We start from the raw sequence: 23,220 nt of genomic DNA on the forward strand, positions 1-23,220 counted from the left end.
GACTAACGGCATGTATCTACTATGTACTTTTTGTATTTCTGCCTGGCTGTGCTCAGCGGTGCCACAGAATAAAGATTATTTGACTGACTGTCTAGTCTACAGACAGTATGCAAGGGCAGATAATACATAAAATTTTGAAACAAACTTCTAGAACATTGTATGGACTATCAATAATGGTAGATTAAGCTGCAGGAATAGGATAATATATCAGTTCTAATTTTATAAATATCTTAATATATTGGTGAAATGAAAATTTTGTTGATATTTCATATTCTTAATATATTTGTTACATTACAATTTTAAATTTTAATTTTCTGCTTCCTTTATCATCTGTCAAACTGTTAATTTTATTAATATCTCTTTAGTATGCTTAAAAAATAACTTGTAACTAAATCAAAATAATAGCAAATAATCAAATTATTGAAAGTTTTGTTCTAATGTTCTTATTCATATTGAAATGATATACTTGATCAACAGTTAATTCAATGAAAGTTAAAATACCTATATATATATTAATCTATTAATTGTTTTAATTTTAAACTCAATATTTTGAAAATTTACTGTTAAAATTAAATCAATTTTAATTCCATAGTTTAAAATTAGAAGTGTTAATAATGTAGATTTTTGTTGCAGTTTAATGTAATTTATATTTGATTTAAAATTTAATATTTTCAGAAATAAGTTGTTATTTAAAATATAATTTAAACCATAATACCAGCAGATACATTAATTTTTACCCTATTTCAACTTTTTGGAACCATTTTTTTGACACCGAAAGTATAATTTGCATAAAACATAATATTAAGGATGTTATGATAACTATCATATGTATAAAATAATATAGATAAAGATGTAAGAGTTATTTAGATGGTGTAATAAACTGTATAGTTATTTTTAGTTTCTTTTGTGTGCAGTGCCATAATAGCTTTAGAATATCCCAAACAACAATATCCATGTCCAAAGCAAGATTTGAACTCACAATCTAATAAAATAGAAGTAATATCTTGCATTATTTTTCTATCATTTAAGATGTTAGTATTTTGTCAATACAAATATAAATAATTTACTATTTTTGATTTATCAGAAACGAAATTTTTTATGATATATTAATGTTTGGTTTTTTTCATTTATTACAGTCATCCCATCAGCAAATTGTAAGATCATGTTTATTTGTTCTTCAAAACTTCAGTAGATATCTTAATAAAAATGACATAGAGTAAGTTTTATTAACTTACAAAATATTAATTTTATTTATCTTTTTATTAAATGCAATAACAAATATACTTTTTACTTTATATCTTTATTATTATTATAAAATGGAAAGTATATTTATTGTTGTGGTCAGAATTATAAAATATAAACCATTATTATTAATAGTTTATATTTTATAGTTCTGAGATATATCCACAGTTTGTAAATTTTAATACATTTACATTGAGTTACATGATGATGATAATGATAAGAATATTTTCTCACTTACGCCTCTGAAATTATTAAATGAAATACACAGTATATAGTATTAATTATTAACATTCACAGCTATTCTGATGTATTTGTTTACATAATTTTGAAAAAGTAATAATTAGAACTTGAATTCTGTATCAAAAATTTGTCTTAAAAATCCTTATAACTGTACTTAAAAACAGCTGATTTTCATCATATAAGTAACGGCCGTATGGCTGTCTCTTAAGGCATCAGCCTGCCACCCTGGGAGACCTGGAACAAGCAATCCAGGAATTTTTCATGAGCAGTTCTCCTGAATGCATCGGGCCCTATCCCTCACCATTTGGTTGCTCCCACAATGATCATGGAAAAAGGATCCAGAAATGGAAAGACCTTAAATGCTCAGAGGACATAAATATACAAAAACAAAACAAATTCCTATAACTTTGTTATTTTTATGTAATGTATGATAGTAATGTTTTCACTTGTTAAAAGTAGAGTTAATATATAATTAATTGCTGATAAAATAACTTAGTCACTTAGACATTGTATAGCATTTGAATTTATTTTATATAGCACATAAATAATTGTTCAATCTTTCAGACAAATTTTGTATGTATAACAAGCAGCCTGGCATTGTGACAATGTCGGGTTGCAATTTTAATCATATTTTTGATTTATTTAACTTAAAATATATGCTCTCCACCTCAAATTAGTAGTGGCTTGCTTCTGTACATCATACTTTTCCTTTAACAATAGTTGTGCCAATCATCTATCTAACACCTTTCAGGGAAAAATTTTTAAATTGAAATACAAACTTCCAATGCAAACTGGAAGTCACGTTTAGTTAATCAACTTCCTGTCCCTAAGATTTCCATATCTGGTCTTGTCTTTCATCTAACAAACTCTGTTCTCAAGGTTAAGAAAGACAGACAGATGACAGTGGGAATTTAGTTTTAAAATTTTTTTAAATTGCAACCTAATAATTAAGAATCTGCTTACTCTACAGTTATAACTGTCACCAATCTGTATGAATAGAAGTGGGCAATGAATAATTTTTTAGAAGACACAAGGGTATTTTTAAGTTATTTAAAATTTTAGAATTTGGATACTGTTGGGACAATAATGAGGCAATCCTTTAACTTAGAACTGAATTTTATTTTAATCTAAGACTATATATAAACTTGTTGATACATCCATAATTTGGCGCCAACCGAACAACAGGTTTCTTCCTGCCTCGTGCTTTCTTAGCAGGGTGTTGCCAGTCCACATACAGTTTACGACATCGATACTCACTTTAGTTTTGCATTCCCAACAGTTACTGAAAATCTTCATATTTTAAGAGATTTGATTGCACTCTGAATATAAAGTAAAATATTGGTCTTATGCTTTTTGAAAATCACAAGTCAAATCTTTTTCTTCAAACATTTGTAAATAAATTCCTGTACTGATACAATGAAGTGACTTCTTTCAAACACTTGGCAAGTTATTTATCTTTTTATTCAGTTAAATGCTAGTTACAAATTGCGTTTCAGGCATTCGCCCCTCTTCAGCTAACTAAACATTAAAAACAAATATGAAAAAATTTACATGTGCATACGTGAATTAAACATATGAAACATCACATAATTAAAAGAAACATACCTTAAAAGTACAAATTACGAACCTACAGACAGCAAGGTAAGAGACTGACAGGTAGCGAACTTGGTGACAGGACATTTGAACTTGATGAACTTTAATTTTATAACAGTGATATTCATATAAAAAAAAAGGCAGTTTTATAAACAAATTATAACAGCTAGTGTTTTACCTGTAATTTATATCCTAATTCGCCATCTAACATTGCACAATAACTATTGTAGTATTTACAGACACAGCTCCCGTACATCTGTTACAACAACGCAATCTGGTTCACTAATTTATATAAATATCGGTAAACAGATCCAAATATACAATAAAATTATCCACAAACACAAAAAATTGATACCAAATTAATATTCCCCTATAATACATTAAGATATTTATAATTTTGATATTCCAAACATTGAACATTGATAGTTAACACTGATGATTGACCTGAGAAATATGCATACACGAATTAAACATCCCTTAGATATTACATAATTAAAAGGAACATACCTTAAAATTGTAAATATGAACATACAGGCAAGAAACGTAGTAAACTATATCCAATTCTATGGAACGAGTGAAGAGTAAGGTGATTTGACATGTAGCGAGCTTGACGGCATAACATTTAAACATGATGAGATTTAGTTAACCTATGATTTATATCTTAAATCGTGATTCAGATTTACACAATGAGTGTTGTGGTTCGTTCAGATAGGTCTCGTACACAACAATCCCAACAGCACAATCCAGTCTGCCAATTTGCATATATATTGGTATACAGCAATAGAATATTTTGGATACATGCTTAATTTTTTATAATATTAATCATCACCTAAAATACATCCATATTTTTACAATTAATATATTGAAATATAAAAAACATTAAGCACTTGTAATTAATGTACAATAATATCCAGTAATCTCTTAACATATTTATAATATTTTTATCCAGTTTTCGCAAATTTTAATACTTAAATTTTTGTTTATACAATTCTGATGATTATTTTTAATTATCTCGACACACTCTTTAAACTTTCTATGATATGCCTTCTTTTCTTTGTGTAAGATCTGTATATTCGATCTGTCAATGTTGCAGTTATTCATTACGCAGTGGTCATGGAATACTGAATTTAGTCTGTGATATTTCAAATCAGATATATGCTCTTTAACATGTATTTTAAGTTTGTTTAGTCTCGCCTATATAAAAACTATTGTTTTTGCATGTACAAGGTATTTTATATGCAATATTTTTCATTTCCTCTTTATTTATTTTTTGTTTTCCCTTACTTTGTTTAGCCTTCAATCTAGAGAATAAATTTTTATATTTTGGGGCAAGTTTCATATTATTTTTCCTCATCTCTGTATCTATTGGAACTTGACGAACTTGAAGTTCGTCAAGTTCGAATGTCCTGTCACCAAGTTCGCTACCTGTCAGTCTCTTACCTTGCTGTCTGTAGGTTCATAATTTGTACTTTTAAGGTATGTTTCTTTTAATTATGTGATGTTTCATATGTTTAATTCACGTATGCACATGTAAATTTATCATATTAGCTGAAGAGGGGCGAATGCCTGAAACGCAATTTGTAACTAGTGTTCTAACTGAATAAAAAGATGAATAACCTGCCGAGTGTTTGAAAGAAGTCACTTCATTGTGTCAGTATAGAACAACATAAACTACAACATGGTTTCACAAGAATCAAATAAATTCCTCATTTCAGAACCTTAAGAATATGAATATCGCAATGTAGAATTCTTACATATAGATCATTTTTGTGCTCATAAATCTTTAATTTTCCTCTTCCATGAAATGCATATTTGAATGTTTTCATACAGAATGGTAGCAATTCAAATCTAATAATTATTCTGACTTATTATAGGACTTCATTGAAAAAGCATTTGTCTGCTACATAACATTGATTTTTTAGCTCTAAGAGAACATATAAGAGTCTTGGTAACATCTACAGTCAAATGCTAAGGTCTCTGATATGTTATTCTGCAGTCACAAAAAAGTGTAGATAAATCTTATTTAACATCATCTTTATAATGCAAATTGTTCTTTTAAAAAAGATATTTAGTAGATCAATTGATAATTATAAAAGCTTACAAAAAAAAAACTTTTGTTTTCTCATACTCACAGAATATTGATTTTGAATGTTTTCTTTCTTTAATTCATTATACTTTTCTGATGTTATTAATATTTGTCTCATTTGTGTATTAATTGTAAAATAATACAATAATTATTTAAGAAAATGCAGAGTAAAATCTCAGAAATCTTCAAAAAATAAGTCATTATTGGAATTAATATAAATCAGTTATGTGTTTTTAATATTTTTAGAAAACTGACTAAGGAGGGCATTTTAACCATTATTTCAAAACTACTATTAAGTAAATTATCCAGTCAAAGTTTACTTCACGATATCTACAACATACTTTTTCATTTCACAGCACAGTAAGTAAAATTATCAATTTTATTACATAAGTTTTACAGTTATCAAAAACTTTTGCTAACTGTTATAGCATTGAGTCCTGCAAACAATATTTTCATAAAGAAGCCATTCATCTAATTGCTCTGAATCATTTGAAGTTCTTCTGTTTAGATCAGTTCAAAAATGTATCAGTAAGTAATTAACAAAAGTTATTAATTTCTAAAAAGTTATTACTTTCTTTAAACTACAAATTTTACTTTTTTAGATTATTACTACAATCGTGAGAATCTTGGGAAATTTAACGTCTTCTGATGACACTTTTTCTACTGAAATTCTCAGTCATAAATATTTTGAAGATTGTCTCTCTGAATTACTTACTTCTTCATTTCGTCATATCAGAAAAGAAATTTTATGGCTTTTACGGAATGTTTTTGGTAAGCAAAATACAGTCCTTAGACATATGTAATTATGACATTAAACTTTGAATGGAACTCTACTTTTAATTTCTAGCATCATGTAACAGAAAATTCATATGGAGTAATATTAATGTGCCTTCGTTAATCAACACTCTTTTATTACTGCATCATAGGGATGATTCTGCAAATGAGGTGAGTTTTTGTATTTTTTTTTCTTACATAAGTCTGCTCATAAATGTATTTATGATGTGGTATGCATATGAGAGAACTTCAATAAATATGCAATTGTCATTATTTGTAGTATTATTAACAGAGACAAAATCAAATACATTTAGTGTATCATATATGCAAAAGGCAACAATTTTCTACTGATTATTCACATGTAACTGCCATTCCCCAAATTTGTTGATTCTGAAAAATCCTGTCATATGTTGTTTTGTTTACAGAATATACATGATCCTTCTCCTATAGCAGCGGTTCCCCACCAGTGGTCCACATAAGATTTAAAACTTTTATTCATTTTAAATTATTATTCCCACATTGATACAAACTGAATTTAATTTTTACTAAAAATATTACGTTTTCTATTATAATAGTACTGTTAATGCATGTTACTCTTGAGTTTAACGATTACTTATGTTAAAAGTTTTGATTAAAGTTTATTTTTCTTAAACCTTATGGTCCCTGGTCAAAAAAAAAAGGTTGGGAACCGCTGTCCTATAGGAACCCTTAAATTTTGTGGTGGCGTAGGCTAATGTGAATGAGTTCAGCTGAAAATAAATGATGAGAGGCTAAGGTGTTTCTCAGGCCCAGAAAATTATTTTTCTGACACAAAATAAAGCCATGAAAATATTTAAATTGTTGTAAGGTCACAGTGACTTGCAGACCACATCATTATGTCATGCCTATATCTTGCAGCAATCATGAGAAACCTCCATGACATCATTTGATGGTAATTTTCCACTCTGGTGTCATCTAATGCATGTGACAACAAGTAAAAATTGGATGTGATCACATGTTTAAGGCAGCAGTTTTTTTGAGAGCCTTTGAAAGAAAAAAAAAATTTGATTGAAATTTTTACAGTAAAGATGGATAACATGTGGATATCATGGAAGCACTGCTAAATAAGTTATTTTAGTGAAAATTGCAGCTACTGCATATGATCACATATTAACAAAGACAAGTTCATAAGCCAAATTATTGGTTTGTAGCCTGGGGCATCCATCCTTGGCATGAGATTATGTTATCATAATCCTTGACTCTCAACAGTTTGATCACTGTTTACTATTTAGTCTAATCTAGTAGTTAAAAGTGAAATGCAACATACTTTAGCAAGTAGGGTCAGAAATATCAAAGTGCCAGCAACACTGAATTCACTGGATGTCATAAATTTTGTATAGCAATATTAATTTCCTTGATTCTTAATTTAATAGCACGTTTGGACATATATATAGATATATACATATATAAATATATATGATTAACTTGTCAGAAGAAAGGAGCAGATGATAAAAAAAAAAAAGTCAAGAACAGTGTTGTGTAAAACAAAATTTTTTCTTGAGAGTTGAGGACTGATCTTTTGTTAACTGTGTGAATGTGGATGTATTCTTCCATTTTATGTTTCTGATTAATATACTTTTTTCTTTAAAACAAATAAGTTTTTTTTTGGTGTGTTCAAATTTTGAGAGCTGATCAAAAGGTGATAGTAAAATCTAACAACTGGCATCTATGACAGGATTTGGCTGCAAAAATGAGTTTTATTTATTTTAAACATGGAGAGATTAAAAGTGGTTCAGAAGTAGCATAGAAGGTTGTTTACAAAAGCATGCAATGAGTGTCAGAAAGAAGCTGAGTTATTGGATAGTGAAAAAATTATAAAGTTAGCATCAATTTTGATTTTTGTTTGATTAGGCCTAATGATTGAAGACCAAATTAGAGAAATACTGTTCACAGAAACTGAGGATGATGATGATATTATTGAGCAAGAAATAGATGAATTGGAAACACATTGATAGGTGGAAAGTTTAAGACTACTCATTTTACACTCAAAACAAAAACAGGAACAGGCATACTAAATTGAATTCCATTCAATTTAATATGCCTGTTCCTTCATTGCTACAGACAAGTAACACATCAGTTTGGATAACACAATAATGAATTTTGCAAAAGTTAAAATTCCCCAGAATCCTAATCATTTCTTCATATTACCATCAAATGTGGGCACAGTTCCAGAAAATTGATAAAAATAGAAATTTTGACAGTCGATAAAATTGCCTGTTTATCTCAAGCTATGGAGAAGGGAACATCAGCTGATGAATTAATTAAAACTTTTCCCTCTAATGGAGAGAGCTACAGCAAGGCTGTAAGTCAATTGCAAGTCCATTTTGGGAGAGAAGAATTACTTATTGAAGTTCTGAAATTATGTTTGAGATCATCTTTCTCTACTATTACAGAAAAGAAATTCAGCTAAAGAAAATGTTCTAAGAAAACAAAATAATGAACATTAGAAACGTTAAGAGTTGCAAGAGATAAGTATGCAGCAATGTTATATCTACTTGTTGACTCATCTTTACCAGACAAGACACTTTGTGCTTGGGAAAGACTTTGGTCACCTCATCATAGGTCTAGAGAAGTAACAATTCAAGACCATTCTTGTAACTGAGTAATGTCCACAAACTCATTGTGATCATTTGCTAAGTTTTCTTCAAAATGAAGTTGAAGGAGAATAGAGGGTACAGTTGGCTATCAAAGGGTTTGATACATTTGTTCCAACAATAGATGAGAGAATACTATTTCCAAGTAAGAGAAATTATCATTGATACCCTCTGTAGCTGATTTGTTTGTTTTTTCTAAGAAGAATTTCAGATGATATGCACACGAGCATCCCTTGTAAAACATAGGATTTCCACAGTGTTAAAACAAAATCCTGTACACAATATTTAAGCAGTGTCATCTCCATTATTCTATATTTTTTTAAATTCAAGTAAGCATGCATGTTGTCCAAAATTTGCCCACAGATTTAAATATTGAAATTTTCAATTTGTTTTAAAAGTAAACCTGATGAAAGACAAAAGTTGATATGAAATTATACTACTGTATGTAATAGTCAAAAATTCTTAAATCTAAACAGTTTTTTCCTTCTTGAAAGATCCAATTTTAAATTATGGGTTTACACAGTCTAGCACAAACGTTTTCACAAGAGTAGTTAGCATAGTAGCTACATTCCAGTCTACAAATGCATATCCTTTGGGTTTAAATCTTGATTTTTTAAAAATTTCATCTTAAATGGAAAAATGTAATCCACTATTCCATTGATTTTAGTAGTTTGCTCATGGAACATAATTAAAATATATTTTTTTATTCTCTTTGCCTTCTCATTTAACTTGCAAAAATGTAATAAAAGTATACTGTAACATTCTCAATAGCATAGACACTAATTCTTAAGAGCTGGATATGTCGCAGTTTTCTGTTTTGAGTTGAGTTAATCATTACTAGCTAACAACTTGAAGTATTTTTGTCTTTTGAAATGAAAAATCATTGTGTGTATTATATAATAATGTCTATAGAAAGAATTAGCTTGAGAGCAACGTCATGCATGATGATGATTCAGTTAAACCAATCAGCACACTCCCCAATGATCTTGGCACTTTTCACTTAATGTCAGGCAATATGTGAATTTTATTTTCTCTCACTAGATGGCAGCATGACTTTTCCATTAATTGTGTTAATTTTTCATAAAACAGTAGTAAAATTTTTTTATATGGCAATATATTTAATATAATAAATGTTATCCAATAGTGGACTAGGATCATCGTCATCGCTTTCTGATGTATTAATTACTAGTTTTTTCCAGTGTTGTCCAGTTGGCCAGTGGATTCCCTATATTCTTCCATAGTTTTTCTATGCGATAAAGAAAATTGGATAGCAACAATTCATCAATTGTGAATGCAAAAGCATTGTCCACTAACTTTTTACATCCATCAATTTGAATGTGGTTCTATGTCAAACGATGTATGCTTTTAACCAAGCCCATATTAATTCAACGGGATTAAATTCGCAACGATAGGAAGGCAAGCGAATAACTGTATGGCCTCCAGATGTAGCCTCTTCATCAATCTTGTATTGTACTCTGGAGTTCTTATGCATCTTAGTTATTTCATAAAGCTCGGCTATGTACAGTCAATCTTATTTTTGACTATTGCCAGATGGAAGTCTCTCCAGTTGACAACTCAATTTTCAGAGGCCCGGTTTTTGGAAATGCTTGAGAAATGGGTCCTATTATTTGAACAAGGAAAACTTTTTGTGTTTGCCAAGTTTTGTTTGAATTGAAGAGGACAATGTCTGGCTGTTTGTTAATCTTGACCAGAAATTTCAGTAATGTCTCCATTTTTTAATATTTTTATCATCCATAGATTATTAATCAATACATAGAGCGTCGTTTATCCGGATAACTTATTTTTCAGATAACTGATTATGTATGAAAAAATATATTAACCTATCTGATGTTGAAATTTTTCTCCGTTGCGTGACGCTTTGCATTGAATTTTCGTCGATTTTAAGTCTAACAAAAATTTTTATAATAATAATCATGGCTATTGTATCATTAAAAATTATTTTGTACAAACAAAATTATACTTTAGAAGTTGATCTAGTATCAAAAACATTCAATTCAACACGACACAATCCGACTGGAAAGCTTTCGGTTGATTGACTTTCGGATAAATGATGCTCTACTGTAATTTGTTCTAGTGAGTTGCATTTGTTCACTCAAGTACCAAGTGATTTTTTCCAGTTTGGAAGAAATACTGCTGTATTTACTTCGTCATTTTTATGAATGATTACTTACCTGCAGTTAAAAAAGTTTATTTAAACATTTTTTTTATATAAGTGTTATTAAACTTTACTAAATACAAAGATTAACCTAAAAAACAAAACATGGTGACAATCTTAAAAGCTAAAATCCAAAAACAATGACAAGGAAGAAAAAACTTGTATTATCTGTTTTCATTAATTTAAATATTTCATTGGCTTTCCTTGTTAGTTTTTCTATTCTAATTCATTTAAAACACTTTAACTAGTTGATTATTAAGTATAGAGTTTCAGGTATCTAATGAATAAAATTTCAATAGTTTTTGAAACAAGACATACCTGCTTCCTTGTTAAACAAATGGTAATAGAAAGGAAAAAATACATCCTTTTGTCTTTGGTAGAAGTTTTGTGACAGAAATGTTATCTCCAAAATTATGGATTTTAAGTAGTTGTAGTGATAATTATATACAGTTTTATCTGTTTAGGTGAATTGCCTAATATCCAATAGGGGTATTATTCAATTTTTCAATTACAGATACCAATTAATACAATATTTTTAACCCATTAGAGTAGAATGGTATATTAGATATTTCATGATTTGTCATATTTCCAAACTTTCCACTTTTCCTGCCAAAAATGAAGAGTATTTGTGGTGATAAATCATTATTTTCATTTTGTTCAAAATTAAGAACATTCCTCCAACCATGTATAAAATAAATTGTGTTTATTTGCACATGACTATTTTAAACAGCCTGTTAGTTATTTGTTTCTATCCCAATAAAAATCCTTTAATGCAGACATCCCAAGATTTGAATTATTTGAATATTTGGAGTTTTACTGTAATTTGGTCATCTTACTTTGTTAATGTGACAACTGTATTAAGGAGATGATGCAAAAAGCACTGATGTAACATAAAAACCAAAGGCAGAATTTGCACAGTTAGGATTATCAGTTATTTTCTTTAGATTGACAGATTCTTTATAAATGGCAAGCCAGATTCCAAATCATGGCTGACATCTGACGTGTTGCCATTTTTACTTCATATCTTCCTTATCAACAAAATTTTACAGCTGTTGGAATGGTTGAATTTGATAAAAGAACAGAATCATCAAGAAACTGACAAGTTATCTTGGAATACAATATTGAAGAAGCAAAGTTATTTCAAATAAGAATATATTCAACAACATTGATATTGGAAGTAAATATTCTGATTAATCTGTTCCTTAGGTGTGTATGTAACAAATAAAAATAACAATATCCAACAAAATTATTTTAATGACAGAGGTATAAAAAAAAAGTTAATTTTGAAAGTGATTTTTGAAATCATGATGTTTTGTTCTCTATGAGAATCACCTATTGTGCAAGGATATAGACACATCTTTGTGTAATGATATACATAGAACAATTTTCATGAATGCATGTTCTATTCTCTAACGTAATTTGAACATTAGCAGATATATCAGGATGGGAATCTGTGTCTGGATTCATGAAAGCATTGTATTGCCACTTATCATATAACAAAATTTGTCATAACCAGGCATCATTATATACAACAGAGTGGATTCTCTTTAGATAAAGATAGTTCAGGTTATCGATGAATATTTAACTATCTCAATTCACAAATTACACAGTTTGTTGAAAATTTATAGAAGATATTTTAACAATCTGATACTAATGACACTCGTCAATCTGGTCTCTAGACTGTATTTTAATTCCCCAGGTTGTCAAAAGCAGCTGTTTTAAGCCGAATTAGACTTAAATAACACACGGTAAAATAAAAAGATACATCACTTCTATATTTGGTCATTAACAAATCAGTGAAGTTATATCCCTACTTTGTCTGATGTTTAAATAACAAGTACAGAAATTTTTGTTATTTGAAGGGATCACAGCAAAGTTCAGTCTCAACATCACAATGAAGCAAAAGGTTTCAATGCTAAGTAAATGCCATATTATATCAGGTATCTGTGCATTTACCAATGTCTGAAAACTGATGCATCACAACATGGCATTTTCTTGTAGATTTTTGACATGTAGCCATCACAATTGATGCCTTATAATTAATCTCTGTTAGTCTCTGTGAGCAGAATAAAAAATGACCAGAATGCATTTCAGAGTTATTTACATACTACAATGCATCATGCAAGCAATTGGCTAAAATGGCAAATGTGTGTGTGATAAAACACACACATCAAGGAAGACTAGAATGTGGGCATTTGCTTGGACAAGAATTAGCAAGAAGTCAACTATAATTCACTAAAATTAGGGGCAGATCTACATAGGAATTATAATGGGCTCAAGTCCCACAAAAATTGAATTATCATAATGAAAAAGTATTAAAAATTTATGAACAATGAGCACTTATCATATAGTAAAAAATAGTTATAATACAAATAATATTACTATAAATTATTATTATTAAAAAATGGGACTCCATTGGACTTCAGTAAGCCCTAGGCCCCAAAAAACCTAGATCCGCCCCTGGCTACGATGTCTAGAAGCAAGTAGGGCTTTGTATAATTGTGCATCACTAATAGTTCTTACAAACACAAGAATTGCAAAACTAATTTAATTATGCATATTTACTCACCTTGAATTTCTTAAACTGAAAACAACCTTAAAGCATTGTATTGTGACTGTTAAAAAAGTGACCACAAACTGTCTTGGCATTCTCTTTAAGGTTTTATAGAAACAGCCATAATGTATACATTCCAAATAATCAAATATTCTTTGATACTATTTCTGCTTAAAACACATAAGATCAAACATCATTTTAAAGTGTAAATTCATCAGCCATTTGGTTTTGGTTATCAATGCGTGCAGCAAGGTAAACTTGATCCTTTGTAGGAAAAGAATAATGGCTAGGTCAAAACTTGTTAACTGTAATAAATGTGGCACTACTTGTTTCCTACATTAGAATTATTTTTGATTTAAGATGTTTGTCTTTTCCTATTTACAGTAGCAATTTTTCTTTATTTTAGGCTCTCTATATCCTGCAAGATTTATCTGACCCAAACCCATGCCGCTCATCTGTCCTTTGAAAAGAAATGATAATTTGTACATAAATTAAATTGTAAAGTGAGCACTTTTGTTATATAAAAAATTTACGGCAAAAAGTTCTATGGAAACCTTTATTTTCATGCATAATCACCTGTATTGTGCAGTATATTTGACACTGCCAAATTATGTTGACGACAAAGGCATTTTTAACGGGTTGGCGAGACTTGGCGTCCCGTGCCATGTATTTACAATTGTACTCAAAACGAAAAATGCTTTCTTTTAAGGCAATATGTAACCGATTCCGGTTGTCTTCCCCAGAGAGTCTAGATGCTCTGTGGGATGTCGCCTGCCAGAGCTCGGGTCCATTTTCGGCACTAATAAAGAAAGTAGTGGGATTCTAAGATTATTTCCTCTAAACTTAGAAGCCCGGCATTTTAAAGTAAACCGATGCAGCGTGTTTTCAGTTACGATGAAGCTTGATGCGCGTAGGCATTTTTTGACGTACTTGTGTCCAATTTCCAGCTGCCGGTTAACTGATAGACTGGTGTTTGGAATAGAGTTTATATAACAGAGACTGCTTCCCCTACGGACTAGATTTATTTATTACGTAGAATGGCTGGTCCCTCGTTTCTAAGGCTACAAAAACTGGACTGCTCTGGCAAACAGCTAAATTTCATACGAGAGTGGAGGAATGAAGGTTGCAGCCGAAAATTGCACACGCTTCCGGCAAAAACTTCAACTAAAAATGGCAGTGGCACTGTCGTCTGACGACTGGCAAAAATTACTTCTGTACACGTGCTGTACAAGTAGAGAATTGCTAACCCGGAATCACATTATAAAAATTACATTTATTAAATAGTATGTTTTTTTTTTACATAATTAAAATAAAGTATACAGAAATCGTGTAGACAGTAACCGTTTGATTTTTTTTCATGTACAAAACAAGAAGGTCAGTCAGCAATAATCTGTTGTACGAGAAGACAATGCCACTGTCCAATTGCTTGTGCGTGTCAATAGCGTAACGCGTTACAGTCTTTTAATGGCAACTGGAAAGTTATCCTATACACGATGTTTAGGTGAAACAAGGAACATTGCTTTTCTTTATATATTTCTGGCCAAAAAAGATATTGTCAACATTATTACCTTAACACATGCTAGGCATTTCTTATATCAAATTAACCACCACTTGCAACGGAATAGTGAAGCAGTGGATAGATAACAAGCCAACGTGACATTCTTTAAATTCTAAATATTTATCCATTTACATCACATGGTATTGTATAGGGGATTAGCGTGCCTCTGTTTGGCCGAAAGTTTTGTTAGGGGGTGACTCTTTCCCTGCTGTTTTCGCACTTTTCTGGGTGGACCGGGTGGCGGAGGTGGAACTGAAACGGGGATGGATTTTAACAGAGGTGGCGATCCTGCAGGTGAAAGCATCTTAACGTCTTCTAGGTTAGACACATTCTCGCTAGAAGTGGTTCGGGTCAATTGCCGAGTGATCTGTATCATGCTCTTCTGGAGACCATTCGAGGAGAGCGATCTCGGCAGTTTTGGAAGATTTTGTATGTTGGCCAGCATCTCAGGAAAGAGTCTGGAATTTGGCAAAACCGTCCGATTGCTTGGCCGACCCGAGTGGCCCCAGAGGGGAATTTTTAACCGTTCTAAATCCAAACTAGCCTTCCGGTGAGGAGCGGGAGGAGGTGGCAACTGTTTGTCTTCAGCTTGCACCCTATCCGAACTGTTTACATGATATTTGTGTGTACTTACAAATGTGGGTTTCGAACGAAATTTTGCATCACAACCCACCGTACATAGCCTGGACCTGCAGTCTATGGTGGGTGACGACGGAGTACTGGTGGATATGCGTTCGCACGGATCTTCTCCTTTGGGTACCGCATCTATTTCTTCTCCGTCTTTATTCAGTATGACGATCCGCTCTCTCTTGTGGGAAGAGGATCCAGACTTAGCTTCTAATTCTTTCGTCAGACGTTTTACCATTCCTGAATCTTTCTCTTCCGTTTCCAAAGATTGAATCCCACTGACTAGACTCTTCCCGTATTCTTTGATTAATTTCATTTGTTCTTTACTTGTTTTATATTCCTCTCCAGTCATTGACTTCACATGCAAATTTTCTAATAGTTCTTTTTGTTGCTTAACAGTTCCCGGTAAAGGATTATCGGTCAATCCTTTATCCGTTCTTTGATTTGTACTGTAATTATTATTTATATTAATGTTACTAAATTCCAATATATCTATATCAGATTGCAATTTAGTATTAGTTTTACCTGCCAGAGAGACGCTACATCTCTCCGACGGTAGAGACTGAATGGCACTGTTAAGAATTTCTTGTGTTCCACAGATCACATCGTTGACTGCTTCGACGACTGATGGCGAACTGACACTGTGAATAATTCCAGTTCTGTTATTCGGTTCCGGCGATGTAACTCTTCCCTTGGGAGTCTTAAAGGGTCTGGGGCCCGCCAGAGCTGGTAACGGATAATATTTACCACTGTACAAGGAAGAAGGCCTGTGTTCGCTACGTAAACTGTTCGATCTCTGAACGCACTTAACTGTTTCGTCCGTCTCTGGACAGACTTCGGGGGGTGTCGATGGTGTGGACTGAGAAAGCATGGGAAAACTTGAGTCACAAGTTTTTTTCATATTCTGTTCTTCTAATTGCTGCTTTGTTCTTAGAACAGTTCCGGGTGTCCATGGTATAGCTTCCTTGTTATAGATTTCATTCTGTGGTGAACAGTTATCAGTGGATAAAGTAATCTGGGATGTTTCTACATACTTTGTTTGGGAAATAATACCAACCGGTTCGCTGCAAGTACATTTACTCGATACAGTTTCTTGCATAAGAGGGTACTGTACTGACATCTGGGATATTTGATGCGGAACGTGGCACGTATTTACCGTAGTTTTTGTTTCTCCACTATAACAGAACGAGTCAGAGTGGATGACATTGGAAACCGGTGCTTCAACGACACTACTATTTTTCTTTAATATGTTTGCACCCAAATGACTAGAATGCTTGGATGCATGAATGTTCATGTCTTGATTTATTTCTAAAGCATTTGATTTAACTGCATTGCTAATAGGGGCAAAAGATTTTTGCATTAAATTGTCGGAAGCGACACCATCTAATTGATCAGGATTCTTTTCCAGGAAAGAATGTATTAAGGACGAACTCATTAAGTTTTCTTTTGCTTCGGACCGATTCTCGTCTTGCTGTCGGCCACTTTCCAGTTCGGAAACCTGAGAGGTGCCGTCCGTTGGAATGGACTTTTCGCCACTGCCGTCAGGCCAGGGACCCGGTTTGATCAGCACGGCCTGATGTTTTGCGATGGGCGGTTTCATCTGAGACACTATCGGTTCCACGCCCTGGACGTCCTGTTCCAAACTATTTTCGACACTCTTCATGGTCAGTCCCTCGTCCACTGGAGAAGGCGTTCCGGGTTTAGAATTTCCACATTCGAAATGATTGGCCAGATTTAACACCAGACCGCATTTGTTGATGGGTTCTGGTTTAAGTACTTTCGAAACAGCGGGAAGAGTGTGCACCTGCGACTCCAATTTGTTAATTCTGTCTTTGATGGAAGACACCCTGTGGATTCCTCCATCTGCTCCAGGCGCCATGCCATTTTCTGCTCCGAGAGCCAACTCCGTGACATCAGAGTCAGACTTCGGAGAGCCTTGCAGACACTCTTCAGCACTCATCATCTTGTTCTCCGCACCGTTATAAAATTCCAAATCTGTACCGTATCTTCTCACATATCTCTCTTTTCTGTTGCCTTTATAATAATCATCTAAAATAAAAAAGAAATAAATATCAGTCATATGATTATAGATATCAATTGTGTTAAATGTTACAATGTCAGAATAAGACTATTCTGTTGTATCAAAAAAAAGAACAAGTGAGAATTTTTTTAAAGAAGGACCTAACAGATTGATTACAAAAATCACCTCATCTTTTAATTACCTAAAATGACCCAAATGATATATTTAAATGTTGTTTAACCATATCCAAAAAATACACATAACATACAAATGTATTTACATTTTAAAACCAAACACTCTAGCAGAGTTGACTAAATTACACTAACATTTTTTGTGAAATGAATTTTTGGTTTAAAAATCTACTCTGTTATAGACAATTATCAATTTTAAAATAGCCTGAAAGTGAATAAATGGTGATCCCTTTTTTTTAACAATGTTCCAGAATACAAACTTTTGACAACCAACATTTCTGTAGGCTACTTGGTGGTCAAAATTAAAACTTTCCTTAAAAACACAAGATTAAAAATCAGAATCAGTGATGCCATGGGTGTCTTCTTTCCTTCCAAATGTATGATTTTAATCTATGCTATCGGGCATACTTCCTACATATGCAATTCAAAAGTGATGGCTTTGCATACTCTAATATTGTACAATCGAATACAACAAAATTAACTACAAATATTTTAATGTCCAAGGAATGTCATCTGTTGCACTTGGAAAATTTGATAATTTTGGCATTTGAGCATTTTTCTGCCAGAAGTCTAGGATCAACCGTCAACTGTTGCTACAGTTTTGTTTTGCCTTGGTTACCCTTTGCGATCTCCATCTTGCTTAACCGTCTCCTCTAAGTGTCACCATTTAGAGTTGCAGTACCCAGACTCCTGGGTAGATGAATCATGGATACTTTTTATATATTCCACATGTACTAAAAGCAGGCCATTTTTATAGTTTATAAGTGATGCACCAAACACGTTTGTGGGCCATGCTCAAGCACCTTCAGTCTGCTAGATGAGTCTGCCAACCAGAATGAGACAAATAGACCATGATTGGAAAAGGAAAGAAAGAATTCTATTTTTACAGATGGGTATAGGTTTTCAAAATCCGTAACAGACCCAACTTCTTCATCAAGTAAACTAAATTCCTGTAATTCTTTTACTACATTCGTCAGGTTTTGTGCAATGAGAACATTGTTGCCTAGTTCATCCGAAATGAATCTATAAACGTTTTTCGAAAATGTATGTGGGTCCTCTACATTTCTCAACTACAGGTCTAACCTCTTTCCTTATATATTTTTGCAAATGTAAATAATCTTGGCATTCCTGGTTATGGGCTCCTTTAAGGTTAATATGGAGTTTAATGGAGTTCTTACAAGTTTTTTTAACCCTTCTGTCTACATTTTTACCAATTTTTTCATTGACCCACTCACAAAAACCCAATGAATGTAGTAGAAGAGTTACAGGAATTAAGTTTACTTGATGAAGAAGTTGGGTCTGTTATGGATTTTCAAAGCCTATACCCATCCATAAAAATAAATTCCATTAATCTTCATAGCAGGATTCTATGTTCCACATAAAACTGGAAGTTACTGGAAAGAACGAAGTTCGATTTGTGAATTAAATTAACGAGGAATGGAGAACAATGCCCTGAAAGAAGGGAATGAGGGCCAGGCGAAGACAAAGCAGACCAGATATGCCAAAGGTCTAGGTAAAAGGAAAATTGTCATACTATATAAGCAGATTTATGAATAAGTCAAACTTTTTTGGGTTTACTTTCAATTTTCCAGTTTGGTTATCAGTAAAGTTTTTTATATAGACCATTCATAAGAAATATGTTTTTTACCCAATGCTGTGATATCAACTCTAAGGTAAGGTAAGGAGCTTAGATTTATCTTTAAGTATTCCCATTTTTCTAAAACAACTTGCATACCAGTGAAAATCAATTTCTGGAAATCCTCTTCAACTGAATTCCAATTTCCTATACATCTGGCATTAACACAGATTCCACACAGAAAATATAACATAACTTTATGTTGAGACGACCAACAATAGATATGGCACCTAAATGTGGCATTTTGTTAAAGCAACAAAAATTTATATCAGTTGTAAAATGAGAAGCCTATTTTATATGCAAAAGATGGAAATACAATAGGGTTTTGTTTTTTGCAGAATTAACACACACATTTCAAGGCCACAGAAAACGATTAGGTTAATTGGTGAATATATCTATTGTCAAAAGCTCTTGAAACTTCAAATTAAAACTAATGTCATTTGGAATTTTGGAAAAATCTCAAAATATATTTTAGCGATATCTAACATTGGATCCAACACCATTGAGGTCGTGGGGTCAGAAGCAAATTTGTCACTAGTGGAATCGGTGGATGTCGGAGTTGGTAAGAATGGACAACTCCAACATCCACCGATTCCACTAGTGACAAATTTGCTTCCGACTTTTTTACTATGTACTTTATATTAAGCTCCTAAGGGGGGCATTAAAACACCATATCACCATAGAATAAGATGTTAAGAGGTTCTGTCTCAAATATTCCATTTTTACTGTTTGTAATGTCTTAATTATTTTATCTTTAAATTCACAATGAATGCAAAGGAAACAAAACAAAACATTTGAAGAAACAACAGAATATTTGAGACAACACATTCTAAGCATACAGTATGTAGTGATGGGGGTTATATGCTACTTAAGCTTATTCATGTTATGTGAATCACATTCAGTAGTATTATACATCAGGAAAAACAAAAAGACTAACTCTGTTGCTTCTGGCATCAGAATGTGTTTAATCAGACTGGTTCCAAGTTAATAGGGTATTGATAAAAGATGGCAAGGACGTTTTTAAGTTAGTGATGATAAAACCTTTTAATGGAAAAAAAAAAAAAAAAGGCTTTTGGACTATGCTTAAGACTATACTGCAATTTATTTGTTTATCTGAATATTAATAATTACATTAAAGCACTTTTCTTACCTGTATGAAATTCCCTCATGGGTGTCTGAATGGAAAACAGCATGTCAGCAGTGGCATCATCCGGAGACCAGGATTTGGGTCTAGTGGCACCTCCGGGAATAACTAAGTACGTACACTCGTCTTTTTTACAATTTCTGAATTTTTTCTCTTCTTTTCTTCTACCCTTTTTTGGTTTCTCAGGAGATTTCAGATTTGTTTCGGATTTAGAACGCCAGAGACTGTTATGTCTCTGTTTGCTATCAAATGAACAAATTGTTCTATTTTAACTGGTTCGGTAAATATATTAATTATTAAAAACAAACATACCTGGCATCTAAAATTCCTTGATATATTTCTAACTGTTTTAAAAATCCAGAATTTGGCTTAATGCAATTTCTTTTATTTTTGACGAACTCTAGAGCTTTGTCTAAATTCCAGTCGTAGGCCTTCATGACATACGCTATCACCACAGATGCAGACCTGCTGATACCCATCTTGCAGTGAACCAATACTTTAGAACCTTTATTCCTGTAAATAAAAATAAACAAATAATTGAGTTTGCATTTAACATCAAAATAATTTTATAATTTAAATCTTTAACTCACTTGACTTTGGCAATATATTTGTAAGTTTTGTCCCAGTACTGCAGCATCTGTGTCGTCTCGTCGTCGTAGACGCGAATGTTTGAATAGTCAAACATGCCAGGGAAGAAATTATCTATTTCTCTGGTCACATTCAAAATATGTCCCACTCTAAAAATAAAGTTAGGGAATTTTTTTATTACTTCCGGGTAGTAATAAATGACATTCAAAAAATAATGTATGGTCAATTTATCAAAAACGTCCAGTGTCTGAAAGACACAAAATTGCATCAGTGACATATTGGGACAATGTAGCACCAACTGACAGTTAAAATGTTAACGATTCAGTTTCTGAAACTAAACAGGTGAAATAAACCAGAATGACACCGGGAATCTTTGGAGACAGAATAAAGAAATAAGTTGCTTTGTAGCCAGGAAATACGACCAGACGAGGAAAATAGGGCAAAATACAAGAGTAAAATGGCAGAAAATAGTTCTACTTGCAAATAAATTCAAAAGACCACGCTGGCACTTATTCAAGATAGGCCAGAAAATTTCAACAAGATTAGGTAATTTAGTACTAATTAATTAAACCAACAAGATGACAATACCACCTATTGCTAGTCTAAATTATGTAATTAATTAATTAATTACATAATTTAGACTAGCAATAGGTGGTATTGTCATCTTGTTGGTTTTTAAATAATCACAATTGAATTTTAATTATTTATTTCTGAAATGTTTGGGTATCAGTTGGATACATTATGAAGTTACATAATTTAGAATCATCACATAAAATGCAGAATTTCAAGAATAGTCCCATCGAGTTTTAGTAGTGTCAAGGAATTTGAAAATCTTTCTACCGAATAAATTTGTTTTGTGACATTAGAAACAAAAATATTTGCTGTTGCAATGTAAATTAAAATAACATAAAACTATAGTGGTGTAAAAAGTCGAAGTCCAATCATTATTTTACGTTTTAGGTGTTATTTTTAGTGATTATTATTTTGTTTATTGGGGACATTTTATTACATTTTTAAAGAAGGAAAACTCCCAAAACCCCAACGATAAACTAAATTCAAAATTGAAATGTTCACTTGCATACATGTCTGATCCTGTAATGCTGAAAATATGTAAATAGAATAGTGCAACATTACACTTGTAAGCAAGATAAAAGACAACACACCCATTCAACAGAGAAGTATGTAGCTCCCGAAGAGTGAAGGCCATCTGCTTTGGACTGAATTGTCTGGCATTGTTTTTGATAAAGCAATTAACTCGTAAGAGGTGTATTCTTTTTGAATTTAGTTAATACTGGTGGAGATTTAATTAATTGTACATTCTGAGTTGAGAAAAATAATTTCTTTTTATTGATTGTTTTTCTTTCTTGTACAAAACTGATTTTGACTTGTTTGAATATTTGAAATATATATATATAATTCAACCTAATAAATATTTAATAATATAAAAAAATATAATACGACGTGACAAAGTTAAAACTTTGTTTCTTGTCCTTCTTTCCGCCGTTTTACACCATCAACAGTCCTCAAGTCCTCACAGTCCCTCGGAGACGACCTTTCTTTTGAGGTACTGCCTTCCGTGCGAAAATGCTAATATTATTACTGTGGCGACAACACCAGAGGACGCTTTACCTACTCTGCATTTTCTCACGGAGGCAGTAGCCTCAAAAGAAAGGTCGTCTCCGAGGGACTGTGAGGACTTGAGGACTGTTGATAGTGTAAAACGGCGAAAAGAAGGACAAGAAACAAAGTTTTAACTTTGTCACGTCGTATTATATTTTTTTATATTATTAAATGTAATAACGCCAGCCATGTTTTTTGTAATTTTTTACTCTAATAAATATTGTTGTGGATTTTTGTGTACATAAGTGTTATTTTTCAATTTTTTTTTTTTTTTGTAATTCTCTCTCTTTCATTAAATCACAGGAATTACTCAGTGTGACCCATTTACTCAGTTTGATCGTGTGGTATGTTACAACATAATAAATATGCAATATTCATTTCGTTACAGTTATCAGTTATTTTATCCTATCAAAAATTGTATGACTGCACTAAATCCTGCATACACCCTAACAGATTGTACTTTGAATTAAAAAAATATGCAACATCTTTTGTCTGTTTTGGTTTTTTTATAATTACTATCTCAAAATTTATGGACCAC

At 32.0% G+C, this 23,220-nt stretch overlaps 2 protein-coding genes across 4 annotated transcripts in view; one reads left to right on the forward strand and one right to left on the reverse strand.

Annotated features, from left to right (window-relative positions):
* The window catches only part of LOC136970195 (importin subunit alpha-7-like), a 41,443-nt gene extending 27,604 nt beyond the window's left edge, over positions 1-13,839 (forward strand). For both annotated transcript variants that reach the window (XM_067264617.1, XM_067264618.1), the window contains exons 6-11: positions 1,137-1,216; positions 5,408-5,521; positions 5,590-5,689; positions 5,764-5,932; positions 6,009-6,106; positions 13,705-13,839. In XM_067264617.1, the coding sequence (XP_067120718.1) occupies positions 1,137-1,216; positions 5,408-5,521; positions 5,590-5,689; positions 5,764-5,932; positions 6,009-6,106; positions 13,705-13,764 (621 nt within the window). In that variant the 3' untranslated portion in view covers positions 13,765-13,839. The remainder of the gene's footprint in view (positions 1-1,136; positions 1,217-5,407; positions 5,522-5,589; positions 5,690-5,763; positions 5,933-6,008; positions 6,107-13,704) is intronic.
* Positions 13,840-14,551: 712 nt separating this feature from the next.
* Positions 14,552-23,220, reverse strand: part of ssh (Protein phosphatase Slingshot) — an 80,131-nt gene continuing 71,462 nt past the window's right edge. For both annotated transcript variants that reach the window (XM_067264600.1, XM_067264599.1), the window contains exons 11-14: positions 21,065-21,211; positions 20,787-20,987; positions 20,481-20,716; positions 14,552-17,532 (exon numbers count right to left, since the gene is read on the reverse strand). In XM_067264600.1, coding sequence (XP_067120701.1) covers positions 14,990-17,532; positions 20,481-20,716; positions 20,787-20,987; positions 21,065-21,211 — 3,127 coding nt within the window. In that variant the 3' untranslated portion in view covers positions 14,552-14,989. The remainder of the gene's footprint in view (positions 17,533-20,480; positions 20,717-20,786; positions 20,988-21,064; positions 21,212-23,220) is intronic.

The sequence above is a fragment of the Centruroides vittatus genome, unplaced genomic scaffold, assembly GCF_030686945.1.
Source record: "Centruroides vittatus isolate TY-2023 unplaced genomic scaffold, ASM3068694v2 contig_19, whole genome shotgun sequence".
In the NCBI taxonomy this organism is placed as follows: domain Eukaryota; kingdom Metazoa; phylum Arthropoda; class Arachnida; order Scorpiones; family Buthidae; genus Centruroides; species Centruroides vittatus.